At 52.1% G+C, this 18173-nt stretch overlaps 1 protein-coding gene across 1 annotated transcript; it reads left to right on the top strand.

Annotated features, from left to right (window-relative positions):
• Window positions 1–6581: 6581 nt before the first annotated feature.
• On the top strand, window positions 6582–16932 carry Dnmt3l (DNA methyltransferase 3 like). The gene is made up of 12 exons (XM_008827421.1): window positions 6582–6705; window positions 7144–7236; window positions 7435–7479; window positions 8292–8371; window positions 8448–8560; window positions 9429–9600; window positions 10783–10870; window positions 11720–11814; window positions 12997–13072; window positions 13816–13955; window positions 14858–14943; window positions 16764–16932. The coding sequence occupies exons 1-12, from the start codon at window positions 6582–6584 to the stop codon at window positions 16930–16932; spliced, it is 1281 nt and encodes a 426-aa protein (XP_008825643.1).
• Window positions 16933–18173: the final 1241 nt, after the last annotated feature.

The following is an 18173-nucleotide window of genomic DNA, read 5'->3' as shown; positions in this document are numbered from 1 at the left end:
CGGTCCATCCCATGTGCTGGAGGGCGGGCACCACTCTGGGCATGGATCACAGGGCTTCTGAGCTTGCTCTCCTTGCCTGCACGTTGTTCAGAACATCCTGTCCTCTGAACCTCGGTCCCCTCATGTCTATAGCGAGCACATTAAATGGGAGCCTGTGAGGTAGAGTACAACAGGAAGGGGCAAGAAGGCGTGGGGGCCCCTGGGCAGACCTAGACTGCACAAGCTCCTCTCATAGTCCACAGAGCCTTCTCAGGATTTGAGACAGAGACCGGGGCAGGGCAACCTGAAGGATGGGAGCTCCAAGGAAATCAGGGAGGTGTCCTGCAGGGCAGCTGGAGAGGGAAGCAGCGGTCTCAGGTAAACATGAGTGGACATGGTGTCCCCAGCAAGGTGCAAGCAGGAGCAAGGCCTGGGGCCTCCAGTTGGAGATGGCCCTAGAGGTGGGAAGATTTCTGATAGAAGTGCAGTGGTCAGGCCTGTGCAGAGCCCTGGCCACCGTGAGAGATGATAGACAAGTGGGTTCAAATGTAAGGAGGACCGGTTAGGGCAGCCCTAGGCTGGGGCTCTGTGGTACAGGGGAGGAGAAGCCAGGGTGGACAGGTGACTGATTTGGAGAATGGTGTCACCCTGCATTCTCACAAGGAAGGCCTTGGGGAAATCTGGGTTCAGGAAGCCATGTGTGGCCACTCCTAACCTGGACCTCTGTTGGGTTCTCCTCCTGCCTCTTAACCCAGGGTCCCCCTGAGAGTTCTGTGCATTCTAAGATCACTCTCCAGCAGGTGTCTAGGGGCGTTTGGGAGCCAGACAGGAAAGCGTGTACATGTGTGTGTGTGTGTGTGTGTGTGTGTGTGTGTGTGTGTGCATGTTAGATCAGGGATGCAAGTGGCTGAGGTGGTCAGGATGAGGCTTAGGTGCTGGGGAAAAAGGGGGGAGCTGAGTGGGGAATGGGTTGTCCCCTCAGAGCCAGGGTTTGTGTGTGTGGTTAGGAGACACAGAGGTGGAGACTATTCTAAAGGCTGTGTGTTGGGATCAGGGCCCTCGCACTTTCTTACTGTCAGTAAGCTCCAAGCCACGGCCACAGTGCCATGGGAAGTGGCCACAGAAAGCGTGGCACCTGAACTGTACCTTCTACAGATACTGAGGGAAAGCCTTGGGTGATACCAAGGTGGGCTGCCCCCTGAGAGGCACATCTGGTTTCCAACCCAGTGGGGCTGCTGCCCACTGGCCTCTTCTGCCACCTCCTCCACGTGCGTATTTATTGTAGAAGCACGGAACCATCAGTCACTTTTAAACCCAGCACTGAACGTGACTTCTACTGTCCAGAACTTGCCGAGTCACCTCACTGGCATGGTAGAGGAGATGCAGGCCCCAGGCCCTACACCTGCTCACACCTTGCCAGGATCTCACAAACACAAAGGGCACTGATGGATCCCTTGGGCCTGTGGGCTCCAGAATCCACACATCATTCACCCAAGATGCCAGAGACAGTGATGGTGACTCCTTGGCAGCTCAGCTTTGCCCCTCTCCTTGAAGAACCACAGTCCTCCTAAAGTCAATCCTGCAACTTGGGGGGGCTTCCCCCCAGGTGGGGGCTTCTTCCCCTACAGGGGGTTCCTCTGCTGGAGGTAAAGGCCAAAGCAGAACTAAAAACTACACCACAAGACCAACGCCTGCAATTTGCTTTCTTAAAAGCCTGAGCCTGTCACAGCGCACCTGCCCCTGGCTGGGTCCTGACCGCTGCGGGCAAGCGTCACCCAGCCTCTTATTCGAGAGGCTCCTGTAGAGTTTTGGACTTTCCGTCACACGTGGGGTTTTCCACGAAAGTCCACACCCGCGCAGGTGGTCTGGAGCTGTTGAGCTGAGGGGAGGTGGCCTGGGTGACCCATATGCAGCCCTGCTTCCTGTTGGATGAGTGGATGAGTGCTTGTATCGAGCTAAGTCCCAGGTCTGTTGTGGCCTGGACATGTGGGTGGCATCCATGAGCCTCCGTGTTCTCACCCTGGAGGGGATGACCACAGCATGGTGTCTGGCCCAGGCACCCACTCCATCCTGCTGAGGTACAGACAGCGAACGAGAAGGCGACCTGGGTCCGGGCTGGAAGGGGTTACGAGAGAGTGAGTGGACAGAAAGTACCGAAGCATTCCTCAGCGGAGGTGGGTGGCTGCCAGATGCCTGTAATGTGGCTACTGGCTGGGCTTCTGCCTCAGGCCTGCCAGATCTGGATACTATGTATGGTCTGAACCTTAACAACGCTCATGTATTAATTTTAACTTAAAATACGCCATGTGGGGATGGAGAGACGGCTCAGTGGTTAAGAGCACTGACTGTTCTTACAGTGGACCCAGGGTTCGATTCCCCACTCCCACATGATGGCTAACAACTATCATTAGCCCCAGTTCCAGGGGATCCAATGCCCTCTTCTGACCTCCATGGGCATTGCACGACATGGGTGTACTTAAACACATATAGGCAATACACTTGTATACATAAATAAAAATAATAAATATAATATTTAAAATAAATAATAAAATAAAATAGGCAATATAGTAGTAACTATTCATAATACCAGTCAAAATATCAAGGATCCAGGAAAAAAAAAGATAAAAAGAGGTCTTCAGCCAGGCATGGGGGCAGATGCCTTTAGTCCCAGCACTTGGGAGGCAGAGGCAGGCAGATCTCTGTGAGTTCAAGGCCAGTCTGGTCTACAAGTAAGTTCTAGGACAGCTGGAGCTACAGGGAAACCCTGTCTCAAAAAGACCAAAAAAAAAAAAAAAAAAAAAAAAAAAAAAAGAGGTCTTCAGTGCAGCCCTAGCTAGCCTGGAATTCATTATGTAGACCAGGCTGGCCTGGAACTCAGTATGTAGCCAAGGACAACCTTGAACTTCTGATCCTCCCGCCTGCACTTCCTGAGTGCTGGGATGGGCAGGCATGTATTACTGTGCCTGTTTCACTTGGTGCTGAGGGGGTGTCAAACTCAGGGCATGCAGCATCCTGGGTAAGCACTCTACCAACTAAGCTACAGCCCCAGTCCTGTTGTAGTTTGAGGTAGATTCTGTATAGTGCAAGGTAGCATTGAGCTAACTCCTGGGCTCCACTGAGGTCCCAGCCTCAGCCTCCCAAGTAGTTGGACAAGTGGTTACCTCAGAGCCTGGCTGAGAACTCACATTTTCTTTTTTTAAAAAATATTTTATTTATTTTTTATGTATATGCACATATTGCCTGCAAGTAGGTAAGTGCACCCGTGTCATGCAATGCCCTCGGAGGACAGAAGAGGCTGTGGGATCCCCTAGAACTGGAGTTAAAGACAGTTGTTAGCTGCCATGTGGGTGCTGGGATTCCAACCCGGGTCTTCTGCAAGAACAGCCGGTGTTCTTAACCGCTGAGCCATCTCTCTCCAGCCCCAAGACAGAACTCACATTTTCAAAAGAAAGTGGAAAGATATACATTACTGGATTTAGCTTATTTAAAATTCACATTTCTTAACCTAGAAATAGAATAGAATTCAAATAAAATTAGCATAGAATTTTAAAAAATTATATGTGTGTAGGTCAAAGGACAACTTGTAGGGGTCAGTTCTCTCCACCACATGATTTCTGGGGATTGAATGTGGATTATCAGACTCTGTTCATTTTTTTAGAACTTGGTTCTGTTTCTTCAGAAAGAGAAGGATCAAGAAGGGAGACAGCCTTGAAGACTGCAGTGACCGGTGTGATGCCACAGAATTCTCTACGGGCTCTCCAGACCTGGTGAGCAGCTTGGAAAACTAGTTCAGCAGGAAGACATAAATAAAAGGTTCTAAATGAAGCTGAGACCATGGTATATACTGGAATCCCAGCCCTAGGGAGGCTGAGGCACGAGCATCGTGAATTCAAGGTTATACAGCAAGACTCTGCCTAAAAATAAAAAATGTGAGCGGGCTCAGCAGGTGAAAGTGCTTGCTGTACAAGTCTGGCCACCTGAGTGTCATCCCGGGAACCCATGTAAAGGTGGAAGGAGAAACCCACTCCATAAAGTTGTCCTCTGGTTTCTACATGTATGTCATGGCACTCACACACAAGTAAATGTAACATAACTTTTTAAATGTATTTTTATTGTTTTATGTGTGTATGAGTGCTTTGCCTGCATGTAAATGCACCACAGGCTGTAATGCCTCCAGAGAACAGATTGTTAGCTGCCATGTGAGTGCTGAGAACTGAATCTGAGTCCTCTACAAGAACAGCCAGTGCTCTTAACCAACTCTCCAGCCCCAATTTAAAAAAAAAAAAAAAAATTAAGAGAATAGCAATAGAGTTGACTTAATGCAAAACATCTCGGCATAAAATATGATAAACATTAAAGTGCATTAATAATGCTGGTGTGTGATCCCAGGACCCAGGGGCAGAGGCAGGAGAACTCCGTGAGTTTGAGGTCAGCTTGTGCTGCATAGTGAGTTCCAGGACAGCTTGGGCTACAGAGTGAGACCCTGCCTCAAAAAACAAAATAGTGGTGCATGCAGCCAGGCATGGTAGTGCACGCCTTTAACCCCAGCACTTGGGAGGCAGAGGTAGATGAACTCTGTGAGTTCAAGGCCGGCCAATTTATATATATATGCGCATACCTGTAATCCCAGAACTTTGGAGGCAGGGGCAGGCAAATCTCTATGAGTTCAAGGCCACAGGAAGACCCTGTCTCAAAAAACAAAACAAACAAAAACTCCCAAACCCAAAACAAAATAATAAATAAAATTAGAAACATTAATAAGCGGGCCTAGAGAGATGGCTCAGCAGTTAAGAACACTGGTTGTTCTTGCAGAAGACCCAGGTTGGAATCCCAGCACCCACATGGCAACTACAACTGTCAGTAACTCCAGTTCCAGGGAATCTGACAGCCTCTTAACTACATGCAGGCAATACACACATACACATAAAATAAAAATAATAAATAAAATTTTTAAAAAATTAATAAGCTGAAAAAACACTTGTGGTGTGTACGTGAAAGTATGTGTTCATATCTTTAACAAAAAGGACCTTCAAATCAATAAGAAAAAACAAACGTCTGTTAAAAAAATGAAACCGAGTAAAGCTAGGCATGGGCTTTACATGCCTTTAATCCCAACACTTGGAGACTGAGGCAGGTAGATCTCTAGATCTCTGTGAGTTCAAGGCCAGTCTGGTCTACTTAGCGAGTTCCAGGTCGTCAGGGGCTACCGGGAGACTCAGTCTTAAAAAAGCCAAAAGAAAGAAAGAAAGAGAGAGAGAGAGAGAGAGAGAGAGAGAGAGAGACAGGGCTGGGGTGCAGCTCAGTTGGTAGAGAGCGCGTTTCATATTCATGAGGCCAGTGGCTTCCATTCCCAGCACTGCATAAACCGGTGTGGTGAGGTGATGTGTGTTTGTAATTCCAGCACTCCAGGTGGAGGAAGGAGAATCAGGTAAAGGTCAGCCTGGGATTCCCTGAGACTCTATCAAGAAAAGAAAAAACAAAAAGAAAAGAAAGGGTGAGAGGAGACCAACTTAGTTGTGGTTTTTCCACAGCTCATGGCTACGGGTTGGAGTCCAGCCCTGGTTCCACTTCATGACTTTGTTGAAGACTGAACTAAGGAACTATATATCCTGTGCCGGCTTCATACACAGGGTTCATCAATGTGTTGTAAAAGGGGGTGTCCTGCCAGGTGTGGGGAGCATGGCAGGTCCCTCGGCTGGTGGTTGGGCAGATGTGCTGTGGCTGAGGCTCCCAGTCCTTAACACTAAGATACAGACCAGGAGCCTGTCTGTTCCCAGCAATCCAACCAGAAGAGAGGGATGTCTGGTCACCCCTGTGGGTGGCCCTGTGCCCTGCTCTTGTGAACACTCCTGCAAGACAGCTGCCAGCCTTTGAAGGTGGACAGCCAGTCCTCATCCTGTGGTACTGTATGTCCTTGCCCAACCCAGGACCCTCTTCCTACCCCCTACCCCCCTCAGTACCCTTTGCAATTCTCACTCCAGACCTTGCTTCCTTGTCCACCCCATGTCCCCTCCACCCAATCCTGAACCCTACTTCCCAGCTCCCTAACCCTAAAATGCAGAGGCCTAGTGCCTCCCCTCCCCCACCTCCACCTCTTTGCACCCCTGAGCCCTATTCCAGTATACTCACTGAGCCCTGCCTCAGAACTCTCTCCCCCTCCCCCACCCCTGCTCGGAACCCCTCTCCCACTCAAGGGCCTCCCTAAGCCTGTCCAGCCCCGCCCAACCCTGACCCACCCCCATTCCAGCCCTGAATCCTCCTCCCACGCTCTAGACTCCTGAAGCCCGGCCCCTGAAAGCCTGCCCACACCCTCACCCCTACTCTGCCCCTGGCCGCTCACAGGCTCCAGCACTGAACTTTTAACTCTACTTGCCTTAAGGTCTCCCGTTCCCCTCCCCGTTTCTTCTTCCCCCCTCATTCCCCACCTGGCCCCAAGTACCCCTACCTGAGCGGCTTACATCTCCCTCCCATCATCCCTCACTGCTCTGCAGGTCCTGCCCTACCACATCCCTGTCTATCAAAAGGACCCTGCTGCCGGACCTCTAGAGCTCTGCAGCCATCCACCCTCCCCGGGTCTCGGATTCTTCTGCCAAACAGCACCCATGGGTTCCTGGGAGGCACTGTCCTCTTGTTCCAAGGCCCTCTCCTCCCCTGGAACATGGAACTTGGAGACTCCAGACAACTCGAGCCCTGACCCAGCCGGCCACCTGGAAGAACAGAAGCCCTGTGAGATCCCTCAGGCCCTCTCTCCTTTTATTCCTTCACTGCCTCCTGGTTCAGGGGGTCCTTGGTTAGGGCCTGGGAGACACTGGGAGGCAAAAGCCTGAGTCTCCGAAGGATCTAAAGGCAGGTGCCGAGGGAGCATGGCTGGCTGCGGTGGATGCTGGTCCCTTGGTTGGTCATGAGGAAGTGGCCCACCGGACTCCATCCACATGGTGGCTGGGGCTGGGTGGGTGAAGGAGCATGCCACAGGGCACCCTTCCCACAAGCACCTCAAAGCTGGTGCTGGCTGCAGTTTTTAGCTCTAATCCCCAGATAAGTGGGCAGGTGTCACTTTGAGGGGGCTTGGGTGGACAGACTGGTGGTTCCCCTGACCTCGGTACTGACCATGGATGGTGGACTGTTTTCCTGCATGTATCCTGTGTATTTTCCCCATGGTGACAGCACCTCCACCTCTGAAGGCCGAGAACAACATGGATGTAGTACTGGTGGACTCCAGGGAGCTGCTGTGCCCCACTTCACCCCCTCCAGGTAGAGGTGAGTTCTCACCCTCATCACTGACCCCAGGCCCAGGCAATGTGTGGAATAGTCCTATGTCATTCAGATCCCTGGGCAGGGCCAGGTGTGCAGTGCATGTGTGTGTGTGTGGAGGGGTGTCCTCTGGTCCCTGTCACCTCACGCCTGCCATGCGTGCTCCAGCAAGGAGACCAAGACCTCACTCACTTTCTCCTCCAGATCGCATCGCCTATGAAGTGACCGTCAACCACCGGAACATAGAAGGTGTGTTTGCGTGCTTGCCTGTGACTGGGCCAAATGGAGTGTCAGTCAGTCCAGAAAGGCTTGCTTGCTTCAGCCTCAGGTGGCCATCCCAGAAGGCCAGGGGCAGATCCTGGCACCCGCAAGATCCCCCTCTCCCTCACCTGTGCCCCAGCAACTTAATTTGAGGTGCATGGTTGAAAGTTTTTAGAATATTTACATCAGCCCTCACCCCAGTCTAACTTGAGAACATTTTCATCATTTGAAAAAAAACAAAAAAAAAACTTGGGCTAGGGATCTAACTCGGTAGAGTGTTTGACGGGCATGCAGAACCCTCTGGGGTCAATCCCTAGCACCTCATAAACTGGGTATGGTGACACGTACCTGTAAATCCAGTACTCAGGAGAGGAAGGCAGGAGAAGCAGAAGTTCAAAGTCATCTTTGGGTTACACAGTGAATTTGAAGCCCTCTAGGGACATATGTGATGCTGTCGTGTGACCCTGTTGGAAACGGAAAAGAGAAGAAAAGAGAACCTTGTAGCCACTAATAGTCACTCCAGAGCCCCTTCTCCAATGGTCACTTTCTTCTCTGTAGTCTTTGGATAGGATCAGCTGGCCGGGTATGCAGAAAGCCAGCAGGGCTTTTGAGACGGTCTGTCGCTCTTTGGAAAGCCTTGTTTTCCCGTTAAGTCTTCAGATCTGTGATCAGAGGACATTCTCCCTAGGTTCCCTGGCTTCTTTTAGCCGTACAGTTATCAGGGCCCCAGCCTTAAGCTGCCTTTAACCCCTCTCTGGCCTTTCCCTCTGAGGATGAAGACTTCCGTATGTTCTCTTTAGAGCTCTGCCTGTGCTGTGGAAGTCTCCAGGTGTACACACAGCACCCCCTGTTCCAGGGAGGAATGTGTGCCCCATGTAAGGTAAGCAGGGAGGCAAGTAGGACTTCTGGAGCCCACAGGAGGAAATCTCACACAGCTACCTTTACTTCCGGCACAGGACAAATTCTTGGAGACCCTCTTCCTGTATGACGATGACGGGTATCAGTGTTCCTGCTCCATCTGCTGCTCGGGGGACACGCTGTTCATCTGCGAGAGTCCAGACTGTACCCGGTGAGCCTGTGCCATCTTCCTGCTGCCCCTCCTGGGGTACAGGACGGGGCTCCTCCCATCTTTCCCAGTCTTTCCTTCCCATGGCACAGAGCCCTGGCTTGGGAAGCAGGTGATAATAGACTTCTACCTACGATGTCTCTCTTCAGCCAAGACGCCACAGTAGAGGGGTGGGTGGCTGCACTCCACCCCAGGGCTGTAGGTCGTAACAGACATGGCCCTGGTACAGGGGACACATTCACCCTCAGTCACCATCCTGAGCTCTGTAGTGATCCACAGCCCTCTGTCCTTCTGGCCATCTCTGTGTTGACAGTCACACGCCCTAGTGGCCCCTTCCTGACTTGCTGCCCCTGTATGTGGTTTTGCCCAGAGCTCTTTTTTTTTTAAATTTTTCTTTATTAGTTTTATGTGAATGTATTGCTTGCATGTGGGTAGGTGCACTCGGGTAGTACAATGCCTGCAGAGGTCAGAAGAGGGTGTCAGACCCCCTGGAACTAGAATTACAGACAGTTGTTAGCTGCCATATGAGTGCTAGGAATAGAACCCAGGTCCTCTGCAAGAGCACCCAGTGCTCTTAACCACCGAGCCATCTGTCCAGCCCCCATTGCCCAGGGCTCTTAAACTGTTTGTAGGCTCTGGAGTCGGGCTGTCATTGCCCTTAGACCCACCATAATTACATCTGCTGCTGAGTCCCCTTCCCAGCCTGCAGCCTCGCCTCGCCTCATCCCCCAGCAGAGAGAGCAGAGCTACTAATCCCTACCAAGCAAGGCTGATAGTTCCCTCCAGAGAAGTGCCAGCTGCCTTGCTGGCCTAACCTGGTCCCGTGGTGGCAGAGTCACTTGGCTTACTGTGGTTTTTGGTTTGGCTCTAGGTGCTACTGTTTTGAGTGTGTGGATGTCCTGGTGGGCCCTGGGACCTCAGAGCGAATCCACGCCATGAACTGCTGGGTGTGCTTCCTGTGCCTGCCTTTCTCTCAAAGCGGGCTGCTCCTGAGGCGGAGGAAGTGGCGCCACCGGCTGAAGGCCTTCTATGACCTCGAGGCGGTAAGGAGCTCCAGCTAAGGGTGGACCTGCCCACTGCATACTGGTCACTGGCTGTGGAATGTCCACACGCTCCACCACAGAATGAGGCCGAGCTTTGGTCATTTTATTTTGTTTTGTTGTGATGGGGTCTCTCGTTGTTTAGGCTGGCCTTAAACTCATAATGTAGCTGAGGATGGTCTTGAACTCTTGATCCTCTTACTGACTCCAATTTGGGATTGCAGGCACCCTGTTTATAATGACTGAACCCCAAGGCCTTGTGCATGCTATGCAAGCACTTTACCAACTGAGCTCCATGACTAGTCATCATTTTGCCTCTTAAAAACCTAGGAGTGAATGCTGGTCACAAGGAGGACGGGCCTCTAAGTCCAACGTGTTAGCTCCAGTCCTTGACCAACACTGGTATCTCCTTGTATAACCACAATGGCCTAGATGCTGGACTTCTGAAGGGTGGTGCCCAAAACTGGTAAACTAGGCAGGAATTGTGAGCTCATCAAAGGTGCAGGGGCTAAACTGCGCCTCCCCAGGACATTTGTCAAGGTTGGAAACTAGGGATCTGTAAACACAGTTGATTTGAAACTGGGGTCTTTGTGGCTGTAACTTTGAGTTTGAGATGAAAGTAGTCTGGATGGAGGTGGGTGCTCTGTCAAGTGGAGGGTGTCCTTGCAGGAGAGGAAAGGATTTGGGGGGTGGAGACATTCAAGAAGGCCATGTGATGTATGTAGGAGATCTGGAACAAACATGTATGTAGGAGATCTGGAACAAATCCCCTGGTGCCTCAGAGGCAGCGAGCGAGCCCCACTGTTCCCTGACTTCAGACTTCGGGCTGCTGGACTGTGAGTGTTAGCTCCCCTGAAAGAAGTCTTGGAACCTAAGATCTACAGAGCTGTTCTGTGCTAGGATCCATTAGCCTCTAACTTCAGAGAACCTCACACCCTGTTTCCCTTTGTAGAGATGTGGGGGTCAGGGAGACTCAGACCTGGGGAGTGGGTGGAGTCGGCCTTCACGGAGGGGATGGGCAGTGCTGGTTGGTTTGGCAGGTGAGTCTCAGTTGAATCCCGTTCATCCAGGGAAAGAACAGCGTAGAGACCACTACCTGTAACTCATGGGCCCTCACCGACTGGCCAGCTCACATCGTCTTTTGTATTTTTTCTCTTCTTTTTCCTTCTTTCTTTTCCTTCCTAGGCAAGCCCTCTGGAAATGTACAAAACAGTGCCTGTGTGGAAGAGAGAGGCAGTGCGGGTGCTGACCCTTTTTGAAGACATTCAGAAAGGTGAAGGAAGGCGGGGAGAGAAGAAAGGAGGGGCCCAGAGTGTCATTGCTGTCCCTGCCTGGCCTTCTGTCTTTGAATTTCTGGGATTCTGGGGGTGGGGGGAGCTAAGAGGACTGAGGGTTTTGGAAAAGGGCCTGATGGCCAGAGAAATCTCCCACCTGTGCCAAAGCAGGAGCGATGTCGGAAGGGGGATCCTAGGTAGGGACCCTGCTCCCAGGAGAAGGCAGGGTTGGGGGGAGGGGCTAGAAATCAAGCTCCCAGTGAGGAGGTGGGGTAACTGTCATCCCCTTCCCCCCACACATACCTGCCCCATACCCTCCCTGCTTCCGGGCACCCTCTTTCTGTACCTCAATCTCCCAGCTTGGTCACGCCCCCCACCACCAGGGGTCCTGCTCTGCACAAACAGAGCCTTAAAGTGCTCTGGTCTCTGACTGAACCGCATCCCACTTTGAACCAGGCGATGTTCAGTGACCACAAGGGCCTCATGCGTCACTAGGATCACTTGGCCAGGCTCTTGCTCTTAGAGTCTGAAGGAGCATGGCCTGTTCTGAAGGTCACTAGCCAGGCGGGATGACACCAGTGTGGACACTACAGACCCACTGGTTCCTAAGCTAGTGAGTGACAACAAAACCCATAAATGCCATTTTGCGACAAATTGCTTGATTTTCATAAATCACTCAGGAAGTTTGCTTGTTCAGCTAAATAGGGGATAAAGCCTTGGGGCTCTGTCACTCTTAATGATGAAGCTGCTGGCTTGGTGACAGGAAGTCCATGCTCTCAGGGAGCCCGACTCTCCTAGGGACAAAGTCCACCTCCATCCCTCTGTCTGCCCTTCTTGTCCCCCTACAGAACTAAGGAGCTTAGGCTTTTTGGAAAGTGGTTCCGGTTCTGAGAGAGGAAGACTGAAACACTTGGATGATGTCACAAACGTAGTGCGAAGAGATGTGAGTGGAGGAAGGGAGGGGTGCTCCTGGAGGCCTTGTGTGCCTGTGGGGTATTCTAGGAGACCCCAGGGGGAAGGGAAACCAGGGAGGAAGAATGGGAGGAAGGGAGCCCAGGAGGGGACCGGAGGAGCCTCCAGGATGCAGGCATTGAGGGGGAAAGAGGATGCATTTCCCGGGGGAGGGGTGGCAGTTCTACAGGCCAGCATGGGGTTCTGGGTCTGGCTGGAGCCAGCCTTTTAGATAGAGATGGGGGTGGCAAGCTCCCTGATCCCACCTGTGCATAGCCCCCAGCAGGGCAAGCAGCTGGATATTCTGAAATCCACATGGCTCATTTCAACTTCCTAAGATAGGGTAGTGGGGGAGAGTGTGGAGGGGCTCTGCCCCACTCCACCCTCTCAAAGTTGCAGTTCTTAAGCTGGGCAGCTGCTGGTTGCTTGAAAAATCCTAGAGTTTGGCTGCTGCCTTGTCCCTGTAGGGGAACCGCTCTTCCTCTCCAAAGGGGCTATGGAAAGGGGGAGGGAGGGACAGTTGCTAGCAGTTGCCAATGTTTATTCGGGCGAGAGCGGGGGTCTTAGATCCAGCACCCTGCCCCCTTCCTCTGGCAGGAACCTGAGCAGCACACCTTGGGCATATGGAGTTGGGGGCTAGTTCAGGAGTATGCTGAGAAAGTGGGGGAAGCCCACTCAGGAACTTGTTCTTAAGAGAATGCTCAGGGCTAGAGTGTCCATTGGTGAAGTAGAGGTTCTCCGGGCTCTGTAGAGGGGCCTTCGACCACTTGTGTAGACAGAAGGGTCCTTGACTGCCTGCTCAGACTGGGTGGGGACTGGCTGTTTGTCTCATCTCTTCCCCCTTAGCCGGAAAGCGACCCCATCTGGTATTAAGTGGGAATTATTTATGGCTGTCAGGGAATGTCCACCTTGCCATCTACCCCCAGCCGTCAGCTTTCAGCATGACTGCTTCCAGAGGACACACAGAATCCTGTAGGCCCCTTATGGGCAACAGTTATCCAGGAAAAATCTCAAGGTTTGGGGTCTTCTTGGACCACCACTTCTTGGACCCTGGTTTTGGGGACTCCGCCTGAGTCACCCACATGGTACATCACTGGGTGCAGAGGCCTTAATGCTGGCCATTTGGCTCTGAGCCACCACCTCCCAATAAAATAACCCTGTGTGTATCCCCTAGGTGGAGGGATGGGGCCCCTTTGACCTTGTGTATGGCTCAACACAGCCCCTGGGCTATTCCTGCAACCGTTGTCCTGGTAAGTTTGGAGAAATGGGCTGTGGTCTGTTACCAGGGAAACCCTGTCTGCAGCCCTGTTCCCTTTCCTGTCTCCTCATCCCCTTGTACCACGGCAGCTCCTCAAGCTGGGCAAAAAGCACACATGCTGCATTTTAAAACCAGCTTCCGGGGCTGGAGAGATGGCTCAGCAGTTAAAAACACTGGTGGTTCTTACAGAAGACCTAGGAATCCCAGGAATCCCAGCATCCACAAGGCAGCTAACAACTCTCCATAACTCCAGTCCCAGGGGAGCCAACACCCTCTTCTGACCTCCTTGGACATTGCACGACATGGGTGCACGCACATACATGCAGGCAATAGACGCATACACATAAAATTTAAAAATAAAATTTAAAAAAGCTGGGTATGGTGGTACACACCTTTAATCCCAGCACTTGGGAGGCAGAGGCAGGTGGATCTTTGTGAATTCGAGGCCAGCCTGGTCTACATAGTGAGTTCCAAGCCAGCTGGGGCTACAAGGAGACCCTGTCTCAAAAAGACAAAAAAAAAAAACCCAGCTTCCTTGGGTTGTAACTCACATACAAGATTGTGCAGTGTTCAGTGTGTACTTGGGTGCGTTCTGGACTAAGTGGACAAGTGTGTTCCTGTCACAGTGGGAGAGCAGAGGCACCTAGTACCTGCAAAGGTATCGTCTCATCCCTCTCTAGTGCTCCCCTTGAAGCCCTCGCCATCTAAACTGACCCTCTCCCTCCTTTGTGGTAGGCTGGTATCTGTTCCAGTTTCACCGGATCCTGCAGTATGCACGGTCACACCGGGGCAGCCAGCAACCCTTTTTCTGGATGTTTGTGGACAACTTGCTGCTGACTGAGGCTGACCAGGCCACAGCAGCCCGCTTCCTTGAGGTCTGTGGCCTGGTGTATGTCTGGGGAGGGATCAGTCTGCACTCGGCTCTGGGGTTCCCATTCCTGAGGCCTCCACTGCCTCAAGGCCATGAGGACACCAGGCACCCAAGACCAGATTTTTCAGGACACTGGTCCCTTCAGGTATAGCCTTGAAGGGTGACCTGACTTCATACACTCCTATACACTCAGGTCACAGTCACCTGCAGCCATGTCCTCCTCCTGCCCTCAGCTCTCAGCCTGCACGTGAGCACAGACACACAGCACACAGCATACACATTCCATACAAGCTCACGCCACATGCCATCATACATGCACTCATACCATGCACCCACACGTGTGTGTGCTCATCTGAGCAGCCTTTCTGTTCTTCCCTCTCACCTGAACCCTGATCAACAGTGCAGCCACCCGGGACCCAGCGGCTGTGTTTGGGCCCTCCAGGGCTGATTTGGGTCAGTGTGTCATAGATGTCCGTGGTGGGTGAGGCCAGCTCCTCCTTCCTCCCTCCCTCCCTCCCTCCCTCCCTCCTCTCTTCTTCCTTCCACTTAAAAAAAAAACTTTATTTGCTATATTTATTTTATGTGTACGATTGTACCATCCGCATGTATGTAAGTGCACCCGTGTTGTGCAGGGTCTGCAGAGGTCAGAAGGCTTTGAGTCCCCTCGGAGTTAGACGGTTGTCAGCGGCCATGTGGGTGCTGGGATTTAAACCCAGGTCCTCTGCAAGAGCAGCTAGTGCTCTTAACCACTGCACCATCCATCTCTCCAGCCCCTACTTTCTTTGTGGTTAAATAAGAAAAAAGAAGTTCTGTGCAAGCTTAGGAGGTGTGGCCAGCCTAGGTGGTGACCGTGTGCTTCATGGGGAGGAGATTGAGTCTGTGTCATACTGACCCACTGCCCTACAGATGGAGCCCATGACCCTCCAGGACATCCGAGGCAGAGTCCTGCAGAACGCGGTTCACGTGTGGAGCAACATCCCAGGGGTGAAGAGGTATCTACTCGGGTCGGGGGTCATTAAAGACTCAGGGGCAGAGTTAATGGGGCTTTCTGGTAGAGCCAGGCCTGCACAGTCTGTGCCCCATCTGGTTGTACCTGGTCAATCTTCAGGCCAGCACAACCATGGACTCAGGGTACCCCTGTGCATTATGGGACACTCCCCTATGCTCACCCCAGTGACACTGGTCTTGCCCAGGATTAGACAAGGCTTCCCTCATCCTGAGGAGAAACTCCAAACTTCTGTCAGGGCCACAGGCCTCAATCTCAGAACTATGCAAGGGGTTACTCTCAGCCTCCTGAAGCCCCCACCCCACACAGTCATGCTCACTGTTCACACACTGACACTCATCCATTCATACACCTGCATACATTCTAAAACCCACCTGCTCAAAGACATGCATGTGGCTTGACCAGCTTGGACTGTGTCTCCTGAGATTGCTAAACCATGTATGTTCCTGTCCCCAAGTAAGCTTCTGGAAACTTCTTCCCACTCACCTCCTGCATTCCAGCAGTCTCCTGGTGCCCAGCCACTGTGGCTGTCTGCCACATAGCACCAGTTCCTTTACCTGGCTGCTTCCAGGACTTGGGCTGAGGTGGAGCAGAGGCGAAGCACTTTCTCAAACATCTTTAGAAGTGTCTAAGCCCTGTCTCCTTGCCTGTAGCCCTCCCCGTGCCTGCCCTGGGCAATGGTCCTGTAGACACTGTGGACTGGCAGAGTGGGGAAAAAAAGGCATGAATTATACTCCCTACCAAAGGCCAGGCTCCACTCCTGACAGCTACAGGCCTGGCAGGTGCCGTCACACACAGGCCATCTAGTCAGCGGCAGGAAAACATGCTTCCGAAGGAACCTGGCACGGCCCAGCCCATCCTGGTACGTGTGGCTGTGTAAGAGGGACCACCCTCCTCCTGGGCCCCAGCCCCACTTTCTTTCTGATTGAGGTGCCCACAGCCCGTTAGGTCTCCCAGAGGTGTTAGGTCTCAGAACACCTGCACCCAATGCCTGGGGTGACCTGGCTCTCGGAGGGGGCTAGAGGCTGTTTGCCCGCCAGGCTCAGGGTGACTTGACTGATGTGAGGCATTCCCTCACTGAGGTAGGAACCAGCTTGCCAAGTTCATGGGCAGCTCATGCAACATCTGCCTCCAGACAGCCATCGTCATCCCTGGAGGGGCTGAAGACAGGATGGTGTAGAGAGAGTGGAGGGATAGTGCATTCTAACACACTGTTCATCACTTTGACCAGCTCCAAAGGGAAGCAAGTGATGTGCCTCAACTTCACTGGGGGCTGGGTACAAGGCTAGAGGGTGCTGAGTGCCAAGGGGGTAACACTTTCCTCAGCCTGCTCTCCTCTGTGACCTAGGGTGCAGCTCACATGCTCCAGGGACAGGGATCCCTGTTGTCCACAGGCTCACCTAAGTGTGAGTTCACTTTACTGTATTAGGACGCCTAGGAACACTGGACACAGTCCAAGGGTCTGACTGACCTTTGCACCTGAGTCTTCCCTTGCTCTCTGTGGACCACTGCGAGGGTCAGTTGACACCCACTGCTTGTGGCTTTTGGGCCTCCCTCTTCACACTGAAAGGGGGACATAGTGGGCTGGATCAAAGGTCTGGTCTTTGGAAACCCTGCCTGTCTCCAATCCTTCCAGAGGCACGTGGGAGGCAAGACCACCCTTTCTACTGTTTTGAAGATCAGACAATGGCAGAGTTTCCTGAAGCCACTAACCCCAGGGACCCCCAGCAGCCCTATGCCCCGTGGAGACCATAAGGGCCTCCTCCCACCACTGCAGAGTCTCTTACAGGTGACTCTTTCTTGCAGCAAGCACATGGCCCTGACAGCCGAGGAGGAACAGTTTCTGCAGGCCCAAGGTGATGCCCGAGCCAAGCTGGTTGCCAAGGGACTGGCCCCGCTGGTGAAGAAGTGCTTTCTCCCCCTTAGAGAGTATTTCAAGTATTTTTCTCAGAACTCACTTCCTCTTTACAAATGAATCATGATACGATGAAAAGGGAGGCTTTCCTAGAACCAAGGTGGCTTCCCTTGTACAGCGCTTTCCCCTCTGTAGATTATTCGGTGTGCTTGCCTGCCTTGAGTTTCTCCTGTTTGGTTCCCAAGATGCAGGTGCCTCTTGCCGGGCAATGTGGGGTGGATGGTACCAGCTGCTGTGGACCAGATCCCTATGGGATAGCCTGTTCTAGTTCTTGAAAATGTTTGTATTCCTGTTGTGAAGTTTAAAGTATATTTATTATAGGATTGTGACTGGTCATGTCTCGGTGCTATGTGTGTGAGTGTGCCCTTTATTCTGTACAGTGAGGGTGGTGACGTTTCGATAGACACTGTGCACGCCCACCATGGACACACATAGCACCTTCCAATTGGAAGAACACAGTTAGTGTTCCAATGAGGCTAAACCCACGGGAAAATGCAAGCTGGCCAGCTTCACTACCTGACTGTTGTTTAGTTTGATGGCTGAAGTCACCTTCCGCTTGCTCCATGTCACACCCCATTGCAGAAAGTCACATCCAATGAGCAGATCACATGACTTGGTCCTCCACGTGTGGAGGGAATTACTTGCAGAAGTGGGTCCCGACAGCTCTCAGCAGTTAGGGTTCCAATGAGGCTAAACCCACTGGAAAATGCAGGCTGGCCAGCTTTGAACCCAGTTAGCCAGAACCCCAGCCCCTCAGCCTGGACCTAGACCCCAATAGTGAAAAAGACTCAAACTGCCTGGTCACCACGGCTGGGGCTCAGGGACTCTTGGGTCGGTGCTGACACTCAGTGTTCTGTGGAAGGAAGTGGGTTAAAGGAATGTTGATCTTTAAAATATTTAAGGTAGAAGAGGAGCTGTCCTTGGGTCAATAGACAGGACACCATATAACACATGCTTAAAAAATCCTGCACTCTGGTCACATGTGTTCGGGCATAATTCAGCAGTGTTTGATGGCACCACAGCAGAGCCACAGAGCTGAGCCGTGGAAGTGAAGCACTAATGTGTGCACGGACCCTCTGAGTTAGGCCAGACTCTGCCCACCCAGCTGACCCGATAAGTCAGCAGAAGCAGCAAGCTAGAACCGATGACCACCACTGACCAGGCAAGATAGCAGGAGCCCTAGAGAGAAGCAGGTTCCAGAGGCCCCATCCAAGGTTACAGTACACTGGTCCTAAAACAGTGTATTGGTTATGGTACATTGCTTTCTTCTTTTTTTTTTTTTTTTTTTTTTTTTTTTTTTT

This window comes from Nannospalax galili, unplaced genomic scaffold, assembly GCF_000622305.1.
Source record: "Nannospalax galili isolate Female #2095 unplaced genomic scaffold, S.galili_v1.0 scaffold652, whole genome shotgun sequence".
In the NCBI taxonomy this organism is placed as follows: domain Eukaryota; kingdom Metazoa; phylum Chordata; class Mammalia; order Rodentia; family Spalacidae; genus Nannospalax; species Nannospalax galili.
This window is presented reverse-complemented; position numbering and strand designations above follow the sequence as displayed.

Excerpts from the sequence above, each read along its gene's own strand:
- Dnmt3l (XM_008827421.1), top strand. The coding sequence starts at position 6,582 with ATGGGTTCCTGGGAGGCACTGTCCTCTTGTTCCAAGGCCCTCTCCTCC. Across the intron at positions 9,601-10,782 it reads CCTTCTATGACCTCGAGGCG|GCAAGCCCTCTGGAAATGTA; the intron begins GTAAGGAGCTCC and ends TTTCCTTCCTAG. Across the intron at positions 14,944-16,763 it reads AACATCCCAGGGGTGAAGAG|CAAGCACATGGCCCTGACAG; the intron begins GTATCTACTCGG and ends TCTTTCTTGCAG.